The 20427-nt window shown below is 49.5% G+C and overlaps 1 protein-coding gene across 1 annotated transcript in view; it reads right to left on the bottom strand.

Annotated features, from left to right (window-relative positions):
- The window catches only part of LOC107307744 (staphylococcal nuclease domain-containing protein 1-like), a 97891-nt gene that overhangs the window by 60810 nt on the left and 16654 nt on the right, over positions 1-20427 (bottom strand). The window contains exons 4-6 of the mRNA XM_085513628.1: positions 20130-20290; positions 16789-16880; positions 4025-4183 (exon numbers count right to left, since the gene is read on the bottom strand). Of these exons, the coding sequence (XP_085369754.1) occupies positions 4025-4183; positions 16789-16880; positions 20130-20290 (412 nt within the window). The remainder of the gene's footprint in view (positions 1-4024; positions 4184-16788; positions 16881-20129; positions 20291-20427) is intronic.

Here is a 20427-nt window from a genome sequence, read left to right as displayed (position 1 = left end):
CCATTATGATCTGTACGTCCCATATAACCCCATATAATCCCATATAATCCCATATAATCCCATATAATCCCATATAATCCCATATAATCCCATATAATCCCATATAATCCCATATAATCCCATATATCCCATAACTCACAGGGTGTAGGATGGTTCCCACTATGTTCTGGTTATGGCAGCTCTCCATTATGATCTGTACGTCCCATATAACCCCATATAATCCCATATAATCCCATATAATCCCATATAATCCCATATAATCCCATATAATCCCATATAATCCCATATAATCCCATATATCCCATAACTCACAGGGTGTAGGATGGTTCCCACTATGTTCTGGTTATGGCAGCTCTCCATTATGATCTGTACGTCCCATATAACCCCATATAATCCCATATAATCCCATATAATCCCATATAATCCCATATAATCCCATATAATCCCATATAATCCCATATAACCCCATATATCCCATAACTCACAGGGTGTAGGATGGTTCCCACTATGTTCTGGTTATGGCAGCTCTCCATTATGATCTATACGTCCCATATAATCCCATATAATCCCATATAATCCCATATAACCCCATATAATCCCATATAACCCCATATAATCCCATATAACTCACAGGGTGTAGGATGGTTCCCACTATGTTCTGGTTATGGCAGCTCTCCATTATGATCTATACGTCCCATATAATCCCATATAATCCCATATAATCCCATATAACCCCATATAATCCCATATAACCCCATATATCCCATATAACTCACAGGGTGTAGGATGGTTCCCACTATGTTCTGGTTATGGCAGCTCTCCATTATGATCTGTACGTCCCATATAATCCCATATAATCCCATATAATCCCATATAATCCCATATAATCCCATATAATCCCATATAATCCCATATAACCCCATCTAATCCCATATAATCCCATAGAATCCCATAACTCACAGGGTGTAGGATGGTTCCCACTATGTTCTGGTTATGGCAGCTCTCCATTATGATCTGTACGTCCCATATAATCCCATATAATCCCATATAACCCCATATAATCCCATATAATCCCATATAATCCAATATAACCCCATCTAATCCCATATATCCCATAACTCACAGGGTGTAGGATGGTTCCCACTATGTTCTGGTTATGGCAGCTCTCCATTATGATCTGTACGTCCCATATCCCATATAAACCCATATAACCCCATATAATCCCATATAATCCCATATAACCCCATATAACCCCATCTAATCCCATATAATCCCATATAACCCCATATAATCCCATATAACCCCATATAATCCCATATATCCCATAACTCACAGGGTGTAGGATGGTTCCCACTATGTTCTGGTTATGGCAGCTCTCCATTATGATCTGTACGTCCCATATAATCCCATATAATCCCATATAACCCCATATAATCCCATATAACTCACAGGGTGTAGGATGGTTCCCACAATGTTCTGGTTATGGCAGCTCTCCATTACGATCTGTACGTCCCATATCCCATATAACCCCATATAATCCCATATAATCCCATATAATCCCATATAACCCCATATAACCCCATATAACCCCATATAATCCCATATAATCCCATATAACCCCATATAATCCCATATAACCCCATATAATCCCATATAACCCCATATAATCCCATACAATCCCATATAACCCCATATAACCCCATATAATCCCATATAACCCCATATAATCCCATATAATCCCATATAATCCCATATATCCCATAACTCACAGGGTGTAGGATGGTTCCCACTATGTTCTGGTTATGGCAGCTCTCCATTATGATCTGTACGTCCCATATAATCCCATATAACCCCATATAATCCCATATAATCCCATATAATCCCATATAACCCCATATAATCCCATATAACTCACAGGGTGTAGGATGGTTCCCACTATGTTCTGGTTATGGCAGCTCTCCATTATGATCTGTACGTCCCATATCCCATATAATCCCATATAACCCCATATAATCCCATATATCCCATATAATCCCATATAACTCACAGGGTGTAGGATGGTTCCCACTATGTTCTGGTTATGGCAGCTCTCCATTATGATCTGTACGTCCCATATAACCCCATATAATCCCATATAACCCCATATAATCCCATATAACTCACAGGGTGTAGGATGGTTCCCACTATGTTCTGGTTATGGCAGCTCTCCATTATGATCTGTACGTCCCATATAATCCCATATAACCCCATATAATCCCATATAATCCCATATAATCCCATATAATCCCATATAATCCCATATAACTCACAGGGTGTAGGATGGTTCCCACTATGTTCTGGTTATGGCAGCTCTCCATTATGATCTGTACGTCCCATATAACCCCATATAATCCCATATAACCCCATATAATCCCATATAACTCACAGGGTGTAGGATGGTTCCCACTATGTTCTGGTTATGGCAGCTCTCCATTATGATCTGTACGTCCCATATAATCCCATATAATCCCATATAATCCCATATAATCCCATATAACCCCATATAATCCCATATAACCCCATATATCCCATAACTCACAGGGTGTAGGATGGTTCCCACTATGTTCTGGTTATGGCAGCTCTCCATTATGATCTGTACGTCCCATATCCCATATAATCCCATATAACCCCATATAATCCCATATATCCCATATAATCCCATATAACTCACAGGGTGTAGGATGGTTCCCACTATGTTCTGGTTATGGCAGCTCTCCATTATGATCTGTACGTCCCATATAACCCCATATAATCCCATATAACCCCATATAATCCCATATAACTCACAGGGTGTAGGATGGTTCCCACTATGTTCTGGTTATGGCAGCTCTCCATTATGATCTGTACGTCCCATATAATCCCATATAACCCCATATAATCCCATATAATCCCATATAATCCCATATAATCCCATATAATCCCATATAACTCACAGGGTGTAGGATGGTTCCCACTATGTTCTGGTTATGGCAGCTCTCCATTATGATCTGTACGTCCCATATAACCCCATATAATCCCATATAACCCCATATAATCCCATATAACTCACAGGGTGTAGGATGGTTCCCACTATGTTCTGGTTATGGCAGCTCTCCATTATGATCTGTACGTCCCATATAATCCCATATAATCCCATATAATCCCATATAATCCCATATAACCCCATATAATCCCATATAACCCCATATATCCCATAACTCACAGGGTGTAGGATGGTTCCCACTATGTTCTGGTTATGGCAGCTCTCCATTATGATCTGTACGTCCCATATCCCATATAATCCCATATAACCCCATATAATCCCATATATCCCATATAATCCCATATAACTCACAGGGTGTAGGATGGTTCCCACTATGTTCTGGTTATGGCAGCTCTCCATTATGATCTGTACGTCCCATATAACCCCATATAATCCCATATAACCCCATATAATCCCATATAACTCACAGGGTGTAGGATGGTTCCCACTATGTTCTGGTTATGGCAGCTCTCCATTATGATCTGTACGTCCCATATAATCCCATATAACCCCATATAATCCCATATAATCCCATATAATCCCATATAATCCCATATAATCCCATATAACTCACAGGGTGTAGGATGGTTCCCACTATGTTCTGGTTATGGCAGCTCTCCATTATGATCTGTACGTCCCATATAACCCCATATAATCCCATATAATCCCATATAACCCCATATAATCCCATATAACCCCATATAATCCCATATAATCCCATATAATCCCATATAACCCCATATAACCCCATATAACGCCATATAATCCCATCTAATCCCATATATCCCATAACTCACAGGGTGTAGGATGGTTCCCACTATGTTCTGGTTATGGCAGCTCTCCATTATGATCTGTACGTCCCATATAACCCCATATAATCCCATATAATCCCATATAACCCCATATAATATCATATAATCCCATATAACCCCATATAATCCCATATAATCCCATATAACTCACAGGGTGTAGGATGGTTCCCACTATGTTCTGGTTATGGCAGCTCTCCATTATGATCTGTACGTCCCTCTGTAACAGTCTCGACTCCGTGTAGAATTTGGCCTCGGCCGCGAACGGTTCCGGGATCTCGGACGAGTCGGAGTCACGGCGAAATGTGGGGCACTGTGGGGGATATATAGGGGGTTATGGGGCGGGTATGGGGTATGTGGGGCTCTATGGGGTATAGGGGGGTTATGGGGCGGGTATGGGGTATGTGGGGCTCTATGGGGTATAGGGGGGTTATGGGGTGGATATGGGGTATGTGGGGCACTATGGGGGGTATATAGGGGGTTATGGGGTGGATATGGGGTATGTGGGGCACTATGGGGGGTATATAGGGGGTTATGGGGTGGATATGGGGTATGTGGGGCACTATGGGGGGTATATGGGGGGTTATGGGGTGGATATGGGGTATGTGGGGCACTATGGGGGGTATATGGGGGGTTATGGGGTGGATATGGGGTATAGGGGGCACTATGGGGGGTATATGGGGTTATGGGGTGGATATGGGGTATGTGGGGCACTATGGGGGGTATAGGGGATTATGGGGTGGATATGGGGTATGTGGGGCACTATGGGGGGTATATAGGGGGTTATGGGGCGGATATGGGGTATGTGGGGCTCTATGGGGGGTATATAGGGGTTATGGGGTGGATATGGGGTATGTGGGGCTCTATGGGGGGTATATAGGGGTTATGGGGCGGATATGGGGTATGTGGGGCACTACGGGGGATATATAGGGGGTTATGGGGCGGATATGGGGTATGTGGGGCACTATGGGGGGTATAGGGGGGTTATGGGGCGGGTATGGGGTATAGGGGGCACTATGGGGGGTATATAGGGGGTTATGGGGCGGATATGGGGTATGTGGGGCACTATGGGGGGTATAGGGGGGTTATGGGGCGGATATGGGGTATGTGGGGCACTATGGGGGGTATATAGGGGGTTATGGGGCAGATATGGGGTATGTGGGGCACTATGGGGGGTATATGGGGGGTTATGGGGTGGATATGGGCTATGTGGGGCACTATGGGGGGTATATAGGGGGTTATGGGGTGGATATGGGGTATGTGGGGCACTATGGGGGGTATATGGGGTTATGGGGTGGATATGGGCTATGTGGGGCACTATGGGGGGTATATGGGGTTATGGGGTGGATATGGGGTATGTGGGGCACTATGGGGGGTATATAGGGGGTTATGGGGTGGATATGGGGTATGTGGGGCACTATGGGGGGTATATAGGGGGTTATGGGGTGGATATGGGGTATGTGGGGCACTATGGGGGATATATAGGGGGTTATGGGGTGGATATGGGGTATAGGGGGCACTATGGGGGGTATAGGGGGTTATGGGGTGGATATGGGGTATAGGGGGCACTATGGGAGGTATATAGGGGTTATGGGGTGGATATGGGGTATAGGGGGCACTATGGGGGGTATATGGGGGGTTATGGGGTGGATATGGGGTATAGGGGGCACTATGGGGGGTATATGGGGTTATGGGGTGGATATGGGGTATGTGGGGCACTATGGGGGGTATAGGGGATTATGGGGTGGATATGGGGTATGTGGGGCACTATGGGGGGTATATAGGGGGTTATGGGGCGGATATGGGGTATGTGGGGCTCTATGGGGGGTATATAGGGGTTATGGGGTGGATATGGGGTATGTGGGGCTCTATGGGGGGTATATAGGGGTTATGGGGCGGATATGGGGTATGTGGGGCACTACGGGGGATATATAGGGGGTTATGGGGCGGATATGGGGTATGTGGGGCACTATGGGGGGTATAGGGGGGTTATGGGGCGGGTATGGGGTATAGGGGGCACTATGGGGGGTATATAGGGGGTTATGGGGCGGATATGGGGTATGTGGGGCACTATGGGGGGTATAGGGGGGTTATGGGGCGGATATGGGGTATGTGGGGCACTATGGGGGGTATATAGGGGGTTATGGGGCAGATATGGGGTATGTGGGGCACTATGGGGGGTATATGGGGGGTTATGGGGTGGATATGGGCTATGTGGGGCACTATGGGGGGTATATAGGGGGTTATGGGGTGGATATGGGGTATGTGGGGCACTATGGGGGGTATATGGGGTTATGGGGTGGATATGGGGTATGTGGGGCACTATGGGGGGTATATGGGGTTATGGGGTGGATATGGGGTATGTGGGGCACTATGGGGGGTATATAGGGGGTTATGGGGTGGATATGGGGTATGTGGGGCACTATGGGGGGTATATAGGGGGTTATGGGGTGGATATGGGGTATGTGGGGCACTGTGGGGGGTATAGGGGGTTATGGGGTGGATATGGGGTATGTGGGGCACTATGGGGGGTATAGGGGGTTATGGGGTGGATATGGGGTATGTGGGGCACTATGGGGGGTATAGGGGGTTATGGGGTGGATATGGGGTATGTGGGGCACTATGGGGGGTATAGGGGGTTATGGGGTGGATATGGGGTATGTGGGGCACTATGGGGGGTATAGGGGGTTATGGGGTGGATATGGGGTATGTGGGGCACTATGGGGGGTATAGGGGGTTATGGGGTGGATATGGGGTATGTGGGGCACTATGGGGGGTATAGGGGGTTATGGGGTGGATATGGGGTATGTGGGGCACTATGGGGGGTATAGGGGGTTATGGGGTGGATATGGGGTATGTGGGGCACTATGGGGGGTATAGGGGGTTATGGGGTGGATATGGGGTATGTGGGGCACTATGGGGGGTATAGGGGGTTATGGGGTGGATATGGGGTATGTGGGGCACTATGGGGGGTATAGGGGGTTATGGGGTGGATATGGGGTATGTGGGGCACTATGGGGGGTATAGGGGGTTATGGGGTGGATATGGGGTATAGGGGGGGTTATGGGGTGGGGTTATATGGGGTGAGCCCATTAGATACTGGGATGGATATGGGTATAAGGATGGATATGGGGTGATATCAGACCCCATTAGATAATGGGATCGACATAGCAAATGTGGGGCACAATGGGGGATATATAGGGGAGGGTTATGGGGTGGATATGGGGTATAGGGGATGGTTAATGGGATGGGATGGGTATGGGGTGAGCCCAGAGCCCATTAGATACTGGGATGGATATGGGGTATTGGGATGGATATGGGGTGATCCCAGACCCCATTAGGTACTGGGATGGACATAGCAAATGTGGGGCACTATGGGGTATAGGGGATGGTTAATGGGATGGGATGGGTATGGGGTATGGGATGGATATGGGGTATGGGATGGATATGGGGTATGGGATGGATATGGGGTGATCCCATTGGGTATTGGGATGGATATGGGGTGATCCCGACCCCATTAGATACTGGGATGGATATGGGGTATGGGATGGATATGGGGTATGGGATGGATATGGGGTATGGGATGGATATGAGGTATGGGATGGATATGGGGTGATCCCATTGGGTATTGGGATGGATATGGGGGATTGGGAGGGGTATGGGGTGAGCCCAGAGCCCATTAGGTACTGGGATGGACATAGCAAATGTGGGGCACTATGGGGGATAGCGGGGGTTATGGGGCAGGATTATATGGGGTGAGCCCATTAGATAATGGGATGGATATGGGGTATGTGGGGCACTATGGGGGATATATAGGGAGGGTTATGGGGTGGGGTTATATGGGGTGAGCCCATTAGATAATGGGATGGATATGGGATATAGGGGATGGTTATGGGGCAAGATTATATGGGGTGATATCAGACCCCATTAGATACTGGGATGGATATGGGGTATGGGGATGGATATGGGATATAGGGGGGGTTATGGGGTGGGGTTATATGGGGTGAGCCCATTAGATACTGGGATGGATATGGGGTATGGGATGGATATGGGGTATGGGATGGATATGGGGTATGGGATGGATATGGGGTATGGGATGGATATGGGGTATGGGATGGATATGGGGTATGGGATGGATATGGGGTATGGGATGGATATGGGGTATGGGATGGATATGGGGTATGGGATGGATATGGGGTATGGGATGGATATGGGGTATGGGATGGATATGGGGTATGGGATGGATATGGGGTATGGGATGGATATGGGGTATGGGATGGATATGGGGTGATCCCGACCCCATTAGATACTGGGATGGATATGGGGTATGGGATGGATATGGGGTATTGGGATGGTTAATGGGATGGGAGGGGTATGAGGTGATCCCATTGGGTATTGGGATGGATATGGGGGATTGGGATGGATATGGGGTGATCCCGACCCCATTAGATAATGGGATGGGTATGGGGTATGGGATGGATATGGGGTATGGGATGGATATGGGGTATGGGATGGATATGGGGTATGGGATGGATATGGGATGATCCCAGACCCCAATCAATACTGGGATGGATATGGGGTATTGGGATGGATATGGGGCGATCCCGACCCCATATGGGGTATTGGGATGGATATGGGGTGATCCCATTACATACTGGGATGGATATGGGGTATGGGATGGATATGGGGTATGGGATGGATATGGGGTGATCCCATTGGGTATTGGGATGTATATGGGGGATTGGGATGGATATGGGGTGAGCCCATTAGATACTGGGATGGATATAGGGAATGTGGGGCACTATGGGGGATATATAGGGGATGGTTAATGGGATGGGATGGGTATGGAGTGATCCCATTACATACTGGGATGGATATGGGGTGATCCCAGAACTCATTAGATACTGGGATGGATATGGGGTATGTGGGGCACTATGGGATATAGGGGAGGGTTATGGGGTGGATATGGGGTATAGGGGATGGTTAATGGGATGGGATGGATATGGGGTATGGGATGGATATGGGGTGACCCCATTGGGTATTGGGATGGATATGGGGGATTGGGATGGATATGGGGTATGGGATGGATATGGGGTGATCCCGGACCCCATTAGGTACTGGGATGGACATAGCAAATGTGGGGCACTATGGGATATAGGGGATGGTTATGGGGTGGGATTGTATGGGGTGATATCAGACCCCATAAGTTACTGGGATGGACATAGCAAATGTGGGGCACTATGGGGGATATATAGGGGGGGTTATGGGGCGGGAGTATATGGGGTGAGCCCATTAGATACTGGGATGGATATGGGGTATAGGGGAGGGTTATGGGGTGGGATTATATGGGGTGATAACAGACCCCATTAGGTACTGGGATGGATATGGGGTATAGGGGAGGGTTATGGGGTGGGATTATATGGGGTGAGCCCAGAGCCCATTAGATAATGGGATGGATATGGGGTATGTGGGGCACTATGGGGGATATATAGGGGGGGTTATGGGGCGGGAGTATATGGGGTGAGCCCATTAGATACTGGGATGGATATGGGGTATGTGGGGCACTATGGGATATAGGGGGGGGTTATGGGGTGGATATGGGATATAGGGGGGGGTTATGGGGTGGATATGGGATATAGGGGGGGGTTATGGGGTGGGAGTATATGGGGTGATCCCAGACCCCATATGGAGTATTGGGATGGATATGGGGTATGGGGATGGATATGGGATATAGGGGAGGGTTATGGGGTGGGGTTATATGGGGTGATATCAGACCCCATTAGATACTGGGATGGATATGGGGTATAGGGGATGGTTATGGGTTGGATTTGGGGTATAGAGGATGGTTGATGGGATGGGATGGGTATGGGGTGAGCCCAGACCCCATTAGATACTGGGATGGATATGGGGTATAGGGGAGGGTTATGGGGTGGGAGGGGTATGGGGTGATCCCAGACCCCATTAGATAATGGGATGGATATGGGGTGATCCCAACCCCATTAGATAATGGGATGGATATGGGGTATGGGATGGATATGGGGTATGGGATGGATATGGGGTGATCCCATTGGGTATTGGGATGTATATGGGGGATTGGGATGGTTATGGGGTGAGCCCAGAGCCCATTAGGTACTGGGATGGACATAGCAAATGTGGGGCACTATGGGATATAGGGGATGGTTATGGGGTGGGATTATATGGGGTGAGCCCATTAGATACTGGGATGGATATGGGGTATAGGGGACGGTTATGGGGCGGGATTATATGGGGTGATACCAGACCCCATTAGATACTGGGATGGATATGGGGTATGGGGATGGATATGGGATATAGGGGGGGGTTATGGGGTGGGATTATATGGGGTGATATCAGACCCCATTAGATACTGGGATGGATATGGGGTATAGGGGATGGTTATGGGGTGGGAGGGGTATGGGGTGAGCCCAGAGCCCATTAGATAATGGGATGGATATGGGATATAGGGGAGGGTTATGGGGTGGGGTTATATGGGGTGATATCAGACCCCATATGGGGTATTGGGATGGATATGGGGTATAGGGGGGGGTTATGGGGTGGGATTATATGGGGTGATATCAGACCCCATTAGATACTGGGATGGATATGGGGTATAGGGGGGGGTTATGGGGTGGGAGGGGTATGGGGTGGGTATGGGGTGATCCCATTAGATACTGGGATGGATATGGGATATAGGGGGGGGTTATGGGGTGGATATGGGGTATAGGGGATGGTTGATGGGATGGGATGGGTATGGGATGGATATGGGGTGACCCCATTGGGTATTGGGATGGATATGGGGTATTGGGATGGATATGGGGTGATCCCAACCCCATATGGGGTATTGGGATGGATATGGGGTATTGGGATGGATATGGGGTATGGGATGGATATGGGGTATTGGGATGGATATGGGGTATTGGGATGGATATGGGGTATGGGGATGGATATGGGGTATGGGATGGATATGGGGTATGGGATGGATATGGGGTATGGGATGGATATGGGGTATGGGGATGGATATGGGGTAGTGGGATGGATATGGGGTATGGGATGGATATGGGGTATGGGATGGATATGGGGTATTGGGATGGATATGGGGTATGGGATGGATATGGGGTATGGGGATGGATATGGGGTATGGGATGGATATGGGGTATGGGATGGATATGGGGTATGGGATGGATATGGGGTATGGGGATGGATATGGGGTATGGGATGGATATGGGGTATGGGATGGATATGGGGTATGGGATGGATATGGGGTATGGGGATGGATATGGTGTGATCCCGACCCCATATGGGGTATTGGGATGGATATGGGGTGATCCCAGACCCCATTAGATACTGGGATGGATATGGGGTATGGGATGAGTAAGGGGTGATCCCATTACATACTGGGATGGATATGGGGTATAGGGGATGGTTATGGGGCGGGATTATATGGGGTGATCCCATTACATACTGGGATGGATATGGGGTGATCCCAGACCCCATTAGATACTGGGATGGACATAGCAAATGTGGGGCACTATGGGATATAGGAGGGGGTTATGGGGTGGATATGGGGTATAGGGGATGGTTAATGGGATGGGATGGGTATGGGGTATGGGACGGATATGGGGTGATCCCATTGGGTATTGAGATGGATATGGGGTACGGGATGGATATGGGGTGATCCCGACCCCATTAGATAATGGGATGGATATGGGGTATGGGATGGATATGGGGTATTGGGATGGATATAGGGAATGTGGGGCACTATGGGGTATAGGAGAGGGTTATGGGGTGGATATGGGGTATAGGGGATGGTTAATGGGATGGGATGGGTATGGGGTGATCCCATTATATACTGGGATGGATATGGGATATAGGGGACGGTTATGGGGTGGGATTATATGGGGTGAGCCCAGAGCCCATTAGATAATGGGATGGACATAGCAAATGTGGGGCACTATGGGGGATATATAGGGGGTTATGGGGTGGGATTATATGGAGTGAGCCCATTAGATACTGGGATGGATATGGGGGATTGGGATTGATATGGGGTGATCCCAGATCCCATTAAGTACTGGGATGGATATGGGGTATGGGATGGGTAAGGGGTGATCCCATTGGGTATTGGGATGGATATGGGGGATGGGATGGATATGGGGTATAGGGGATGGTTAATGGGATGGGATGGATATGGGGTGATCCCAGACCCCATTAGATACTGGGATGGATATGGGGTATGTGGGGCACTATGGGGTATAGGGGATGGTTATGGGGTGGGATGGGGTGATCCCATTACATACTGGGATGGATATGGGGTATAGGGGATGGTTAATGGGATGGGATGGGTATGGGGTATGGGACGGATATGGGGTGACCCCATTGGTATTGGGATGGATATGGGGTATGGGATGGATATGGGGTGATCCTGACCCAATTAGATAATGGGATGGATATGGGGTATGGGGATGGATACAGGGTGATCCCATTAGGTATTGGGATTGATATGGGGGATTGGGATGGATATGGGGGATTGGGATGGATATGGGGGATTGGGATGGATATGGGGGATTGGGATGGATATGAGTTGATCCCATTGGGTACGGGGATGGATATGGGGTGATCCCAGACCCCATTAGATACTGGGATGGACATAGTGATGGTCCCATTGGGTAATGGGATGGATATGGGGTATTGGGATGGATATGGGGGATTGGGATGGATATGGGGTGATCCCAGACCCCATTAAGTACTGGGATGGATATGGGGTATGGGATGGGTAAGGGGGGATCCCGACCCCATTAGATAATGGGATGGATATGGGGTATGGGGATGGATATGGGTATAAGGATGGATATGGGGTGATCCCGACCCCATTAGATAATGGGATGGATATGGGGTATGGAATGGATATGGGGTATGTGATGGATATGGGGTATAGGGGATGGTTAATGGGATGGGAGGGGTATGGGGTGATCCCAGACCCCATTAGGTACTGGGATGGATATGGGGTATAGGGGATGGTTATGGGGCGGGATTATATGGGGTGAGCCCAGAGCCCATTAGATACTGGGATGGATATGGGGAATGTGGGGCACTATGGGATATAGGGGAGGGTTATGGGGTGGATATGGGGTATAGGGGATGGTTAATGGGATGGGATGGGTATGGGGTACGGGATGGATATGGGGTGATCCCATTGGGTACTGGGATGGATATGGGGTACGGGATGGATATGGGGTGATCCCATTGGGTATTGGGATGGATATGGGGTACAGGATGGATATGGGGTGATCCCGACCCCATTAGATACTGGGATGGATATGGGGTATGGGATGGATATGGGGTATGGGATGGATATGGGGTATGGGATGGATATGGGGTATAGGGGGGGGTTATGGGGTGGGAGGGGTATGGGGTGAGCCCAGAGCCCATTAGATAATGGGATGGATATGGGGAATGTGGGGCACTATGGGGTATAGGGGGGGTTATGGGGTGGGATTATATGGGGTGATATCAGACCCCATTAGATAATGGGATGGATATGGGTATAAGGATGGATATGGGGTGATCCCAGACCCCATTAGGTACTGGGATGGACATAGCAAATGTGGGGCACTATGGGGGATAGGGGAGGGTTATGGGGTGGGATTATATGGGGTGAGCCCATTAGATACTGGGATGGATATGGGGTGATCCCGACCCCATTAGATACTGAGATGGATATGGGGTACTGGGATGGATATGGGGTAAAGGGATGGATATGGGGTGATCCCATTGGGTACCTGGATGGATATGGGGTGATCCCGACCCCATAAGTTACTGGGATGGATATGGGGTATGGGGGTGGAAATGGGGTGATCCCGACCCCATTAGATAATGGGATGGATATGGGGTATGGGATGGATATGAGGTATGGGATGGATATGGGGTATGGGATGGATATGGGGTATGGGATGGATATGGGGTGATCCCATTAAATACTGGGATGGATATGGGGTATGGAATGGATATGGGGTGATCCCAGACCCCATTAGATAATGGGATAATGGATATGGGGCACCCCACACCTTACGGACCGCTCTGGGGAACCCCACACTTTATAGACCCCTATGGGGCACCCCACACCTTATGGGCCCATATGGGGCACCCCACACGTTAGAGACTTTTATAGGGCACCCCACACCTTATGGGACCCCTATGGGGCACCCCACACCTTAAGGACCCCTATGGGGCACCCCACACCTTATGGGGCCATATGGGGCACCCCATACTTTATAGACCCATATAGGACACCCCACACTTTATAGACCCATATAGGACACCCCACGCCTTATGGGGCACCCCACACCTTATGGACCCCTATGGGGCACCCCACACTTTATAGACCCATATAGGGCACCCCACACCTTATGGATCCCTATGGGACACCCCACACATTATAGACCCATATAGAGCACCCCACACCTTAGGGACCCATGTGGGGCACCCCACACCTTATGGACCCCTATGGGGCACCCCACACCTTAAGGACCCCTATGGGGCACCCCACACCTTAAGGACCCCTATGGGGCACCCCACACTTTATAGACCCATATAGGACACCCCACACCTTATGGGCCCCTATGGGGCACCCCACACCTATATGGACCCATACAGGACACCCCACACCTTATGGGCCCCTATGGGGCGCCCCACACCTTATGGGGCACCCCACACCTTAGGGACTAATATAGGGCACCCCACACCTTAGGGCCTCCTATGGGGCACCCCACACCTATATGGACCCATACAGGGCACCCCACACTTTATGGGCCCCTATAGGGCATCCCACACCTTATGGGCCCATATGGGGCACCCCACACTTTATAGACCCATATAGGACACCCCACACCTTATGGGGCACCCCACACCTTATGGGACCCCTATGGGGCACCCCACACCTATATGGACCCATATAAAACACCCCACAGCTTAGGGATCCATGTGGGGCACCCCACACCTTATGGACCCCTATAGGGCACCCCACACCTTATGGACCCCTATGGGGCACCCCACACTTAATAGACCCATATAGGGCACCCCACACCTTATGGACCCCTATGGGGCACCCCACAGCTTATGGGCCCATATAGGGCACCCCACACCTTATGGACCCATATAGGACACCCCACACCTTATCGACCCCATAGGGGGCACCCCACACCTATATGGACCCCTCTGGGGCACCCCACACTTTATAGACCCATATAGGACACCCCACACCTTATGGGCCCATATAGGGCACCCCACACTTTATAGACCCATATAGGGCACCCCACACCTTATGGGCCCATAAGGGGCACCCCACACTTTATAGACCCATATAGGACACCCCACACCTTATGGGGCACCCCACACCTTATGGACCCCTATGGGGCGCCCCACACTTTATAGACCCATATAGGACACCCCACACCTGATGGACCCCATAGGGGGCACCCCACATATTAGGGCCCCCTATAGGGCACCCCACACCTTATGGACCCATATAGGGCACCCCACACCTTATGGGTCCCTATGGGGCACCCCACACCTTATGGGTCCCTATGGGGCACCCCACACCTTATGGGCCCATAAGGGGCACCCCACACTTTATAGACCCATATAGGAAACCCCACACCTTATGGACCCCATAGGGGGCACCCCAAATATTAGGGCCCCCTATAGGGCACCCCACACCTTATGGACCCATATGGGGCACCCCACACCTTATGGACCCATATGGGCACCCCACACCTTATGGGGCACCCCACACCTTATGGGACCCCTATGGGGCACCCCACACTTTATAGACCCATATAGGGCACCCCACACCTTATGGGACCCCTATGGGGCACCCCACACTTTATAGACCCATATAGGGCACCCCACACCTTATGGGCCCCATATGGGGCACCCCACACCTTATGGACCCCTATGGGGCACCCCACACTTTATAGACCCATATAGGACACCCCACACCTTATGGGCCCCTATGGGGCACCCCACACTTTATAGACCCATATAGGGCACCCCACACCTTATGGGCCCCATATGGGGCACCCCACACCTTATGGACCCCTATGGGGCACCCCACACCTTATGGGCCCCTATGGGGCACCCCACACCTTATGGGGCACCCCACACCTTAGGGACTGATATAGGACACCCCACACCTTAGGGACCCATATGGGGCACCCCACACTTTATAGACCCATATAGGACACCCCACACCTTATGGACCCCATAGGGGGCACCCCACATATTAGGGCCCCCTATAGGGCACCCCACACCTTATGGACCCATATGGGCACCCCACACCTTATGGGACCCCTATGGGGCACCCCACACTTTATAGAACCCATATAGGGCACCCCACACCTTATGGACCCATATAGGACACCCCACACTTTATAGACCCATATGGGGCACCCCACACCTTATGGGACCCCTATGGGGCACCCCACACCTTATGGACCCATATAGGGCACCCCACACCTTATGGGCCCCTATGGGGCACCCCATACCTATATGGACCCATATAGGACACCCCACACCTTATGGACACCATAGGGGGCACCCCACATATTAGGGCCCCCTATAGGGCACCCCACACCTTATGGACCCCTATGGGGCACCCCACACCTTATGGACCCCTATGGGGCACCCCACACCTTATGGACCCCTATAGGGCACCCCACACCTTATGGACCCCTATGGGGCACCCCACACCTTATGGGGCACCCCACACCTTATGGACCCCTATGGGGCACCCCACACTTTATAGACCCATATAGGACACCCCACACCTTATGGGATCCCTATGGGGCACCCCACACTTTATAGACCCATATAGGACACCCCACACCCCCCTGCCCCACAGCTCACCTTGATCCCCGATAACATGACGGTGACCAGGTAATAGTCAGGGAGCAGCAGGGCCCGAACCACGCTGCCATCCCGAACGTGCTCAATGATGGCTGCAGGGACACAGAATGACCCCATAAACACCATAAAACCCCATAAACCACATAAATACCCCATAAAACCCCATAAATACCCCATAAATACCCCATAACACCCCATAACACCCCATAAAACCCCATAAAACCCGAGAAATACCCCATAAATACCCCATAAATACCCCATAAAACCCCATAACACCCCATAAAACCCCATAAAACCCCATAAAACCCCATAAAACCCCATAAATACCCCATTAATCCCCATAAATACCCCATAAATACCCCATAAAACCGCATAAATACCCCATAAATACCCCATAAATAACCCATAAAACCCCATAACACCCCATAAATACCCCATAAATACCCCATAAAACCCCATAAAACCCCATAAATACCCCATAAAACCCCATAAATACCCCATAAAACCCCATAAAACCCCATAAATACCCCATAAATACCCCATAAATACCCCATAAATACCCCATAAACACCATAAAACCCCATAAAACCCCATAAAACCCCATAAATACCCCATAAAACCCCATAACACCCCATAATACCCATAAAACCCCATAAATACCCCATAACACCCCATAAAACCCCATAAAACCCCATAAATACCCCATAAATACCCCATAAAACCCCATAAAACCCCATAAAACCCCATAAACCCCATAACACCCCATAACACCCCATAAAACCCCATAAAACCCCATAAATACCCCATTAAACCCCATAAATACCCCATAAAACCCCATAACACCCCATAAAACCCCAAAAAACCCCATAAATACCCCATAAAACCCCATAAATACCCCATAAAACCCCATAAAACCCCATAAATACCCCATAAATACCCCATAAAACCCCATAAATACCCCATAAATACCCCATAAAACCCCATAAATACCCCATAAAACCCCATAAATACCCCATAAAACCCCATAAAACCCCATATAAAACCCCATAAAACCCCATAAAACCCCATAAATACCCCATAAAACCCCATAAAACCCCATAAATACCCCATAAATACCCCATAAAACCCCATAACCCCATAAATACCCCATAAAACCCCATAAATACCCTATAAATACCCTATAAATACCCCATAACACCCCATAAATACCCCATAAATGCCCCATTAAACCCCATAAAACCCCATAAAACCCCATAACACCCCATAACACCCCATAAAACCCCATAAAACCCCATAAAACCCCATAACACCCCATAAATACCCCATAAAACCCCATAACACCCCATAAAACCCCATAAATACCCCATAACACACCATAAAACCCCATAAAACCCCATAACACCCCATAAAACCCCATAAAACCCCATAAAACCCCATAACACCCCATAAGACCCCATAAAACCCCATAAAACCCCATAACACCCCATAAAACCCATAAAACCCCATAAAACCCCATAACACTCCATAAAACCCCATAAATACCCCATAAATACCCCATAAAACCCCATAAATACCCCATATAAAACCCCATAAAACCCCATAAATACCCCATAAAACCCCATAAATACCCCATAAAACCCCATAAAACCCCATAAAACCCCATAAATACCCCATAAATACCCCATAACACCTTATAAATCCCCCATAACACCCCATAAAACCCCATAAAACCCCATAAATACCCCATAAAACCCCATAAAACCCCATAACACCCCATAAAACACCATAACACCCCATAACACCCCATAAAACCCCATAACACCCCATAAATACCCCATAAAACCCCATAAATACCCCATAAAACCCCATAAAACCCCATAAATACCCCATAAAACCCCATATTCCCCCATAACCCACCATAGAACCCCAAATAAACCCATATAAAACCCCATATCCCATAAAATACCCCATAAAACCCCATAAAAAACCCCATAAAACCCCGTATCCCCTCCTAACCCCATATAAAACCCCATAACACCCCATATCCCCCCATAAAACTCCATATAAAACCCCATATCCACCCACACAACCCTATATCCCCCCATAACCCACCATAAAACCCCAAATAAACCCATATAAAACCCCATATCCCATCCACCCCTATAGCATTTAATAGGGCACCCCTGCAGCATGCAAAGGCAGCCAATCAGGTTGCAGCTTTGCACCCCCATAGCATTGAATAATGCATTCCAGCAGCATGCAAAGGCAGCCAATCAGGTTACAGCTTTGCAACCCCATCTACCCCCATAGCACTGAGTAATGCACCCAAACAACATGCAAAGCAGCCAATCAGGTTGCAGCTTTGCATCCTTGCAGTTGACCCACCAGTGCATCCAAACAACATGCAAAGCCAACCAATCAGGTTGAAGCATTGCATCCCCCATTGCATTGAATAGGGCACCCCAGCAGCATGCAAAGGCGGCCAATCAGGTTGCAGCTTTGCACCCCCCATAGCATTGAATAGAGCACCCCAGCAGCATGCAAAGCAGCCAATCAGGTTGCAGCATTGCATCCCCTTGCAGCTCATGCACCAGGGCACCCCTGCAGCATGCAAAGCAGCCAATGAGGTTGCAGCTTTGCACCCCCCCCCATTGCATTGAGTAGAGCATCAGAACAACATGCAAAGGCAGCCAATCAGGTTGCAGCTTTGCACCCTTGTAGCTCATGCACCAGTGCATCCAAACAGCATGCAAAGCCAACCAATCAGGCTGCAACATTGCAGCCCCCATAGCACTGAGTAATGCATCAGAACAGCATGCAAAGGCAGCCAATCAGGTTGCAGCTTTGCACCCCCCATAGCACTGAGTAGGGCACCCAAGCAGCATGCAAAGCAGCCAATCAGGTTGCAGCATTGCATCCCCTTGCAGCTCATGCACCAGGGCATCCCAGCAGCATGCAAAGCAGCCAATGAGGTTGCAGCTTTGCACCCCCCCATAGCACTGAATAGAGCATCAGAACAACATGCAAAGCAGCCAATGAGGTTGCAGCTTTGCACTCCCCATAGCATTGAACAGAGCACCCAAACAACATGCAAAGCAGCCAATCAGGTTGCAGCTTTGCACCCTTCCAGCTCATGCACCAGTGCATCCCAACAACATGCAAAGCAGCCAATCAGGCTGCAACATTGCAACCCCCATAGCACTGAGTAATGCATCAGAACAACATGCAAAGCAGCCAATCAGGTTGCAGCTTTGCACCCCCCATTGCATTGAACAGAGCACCCAAACAACATGCAAAGCAGCCAATGAGGTTGCAGCTTTGCACCCTTGCAGCTCACCCACCATTAACCGGTTTCTGGTGCATGGAGTCGACGAAGTGCCGCGTGTTGTCGATGTTGTATTTCAGGTCCCTGATGGTGTGAGCGCCGCCGCCGTCGCTCCACAGCCCCTTCTTGGCAGCTTTGGCCTGTTCCTCCAGCTCCGCCAGCCGGCTCTGCTCCGCGCTGCAAGGTTGCATGATAAGGAGCAGGCATTGCAAGGGTGCTGCTTTGCACCCAGCTGCAATGCAAGGTTGCATCACAAAGAGCATGCATTGCTCAGGTGCTGCTTTGCTCCCAGCTGCAATGCAAGGGGGCATGAC

The sequence above is a fragment of the Coturnix japonica genome, chromosome 1 (genome assembly GCF_054131305.1).
Source record: "Coturnix japonica strain WE chromosome 1, WE-NBRP24, whole genome shotgun sequence".
NCBI lineage: Eukaryota > Metazoa > Chordata > Aves > Galliformes > Phasianidae > Coturnix > Coturnix japonica.
This window is presented reverse-complemented; position numbering and strand designations above follow the sequence as displayed.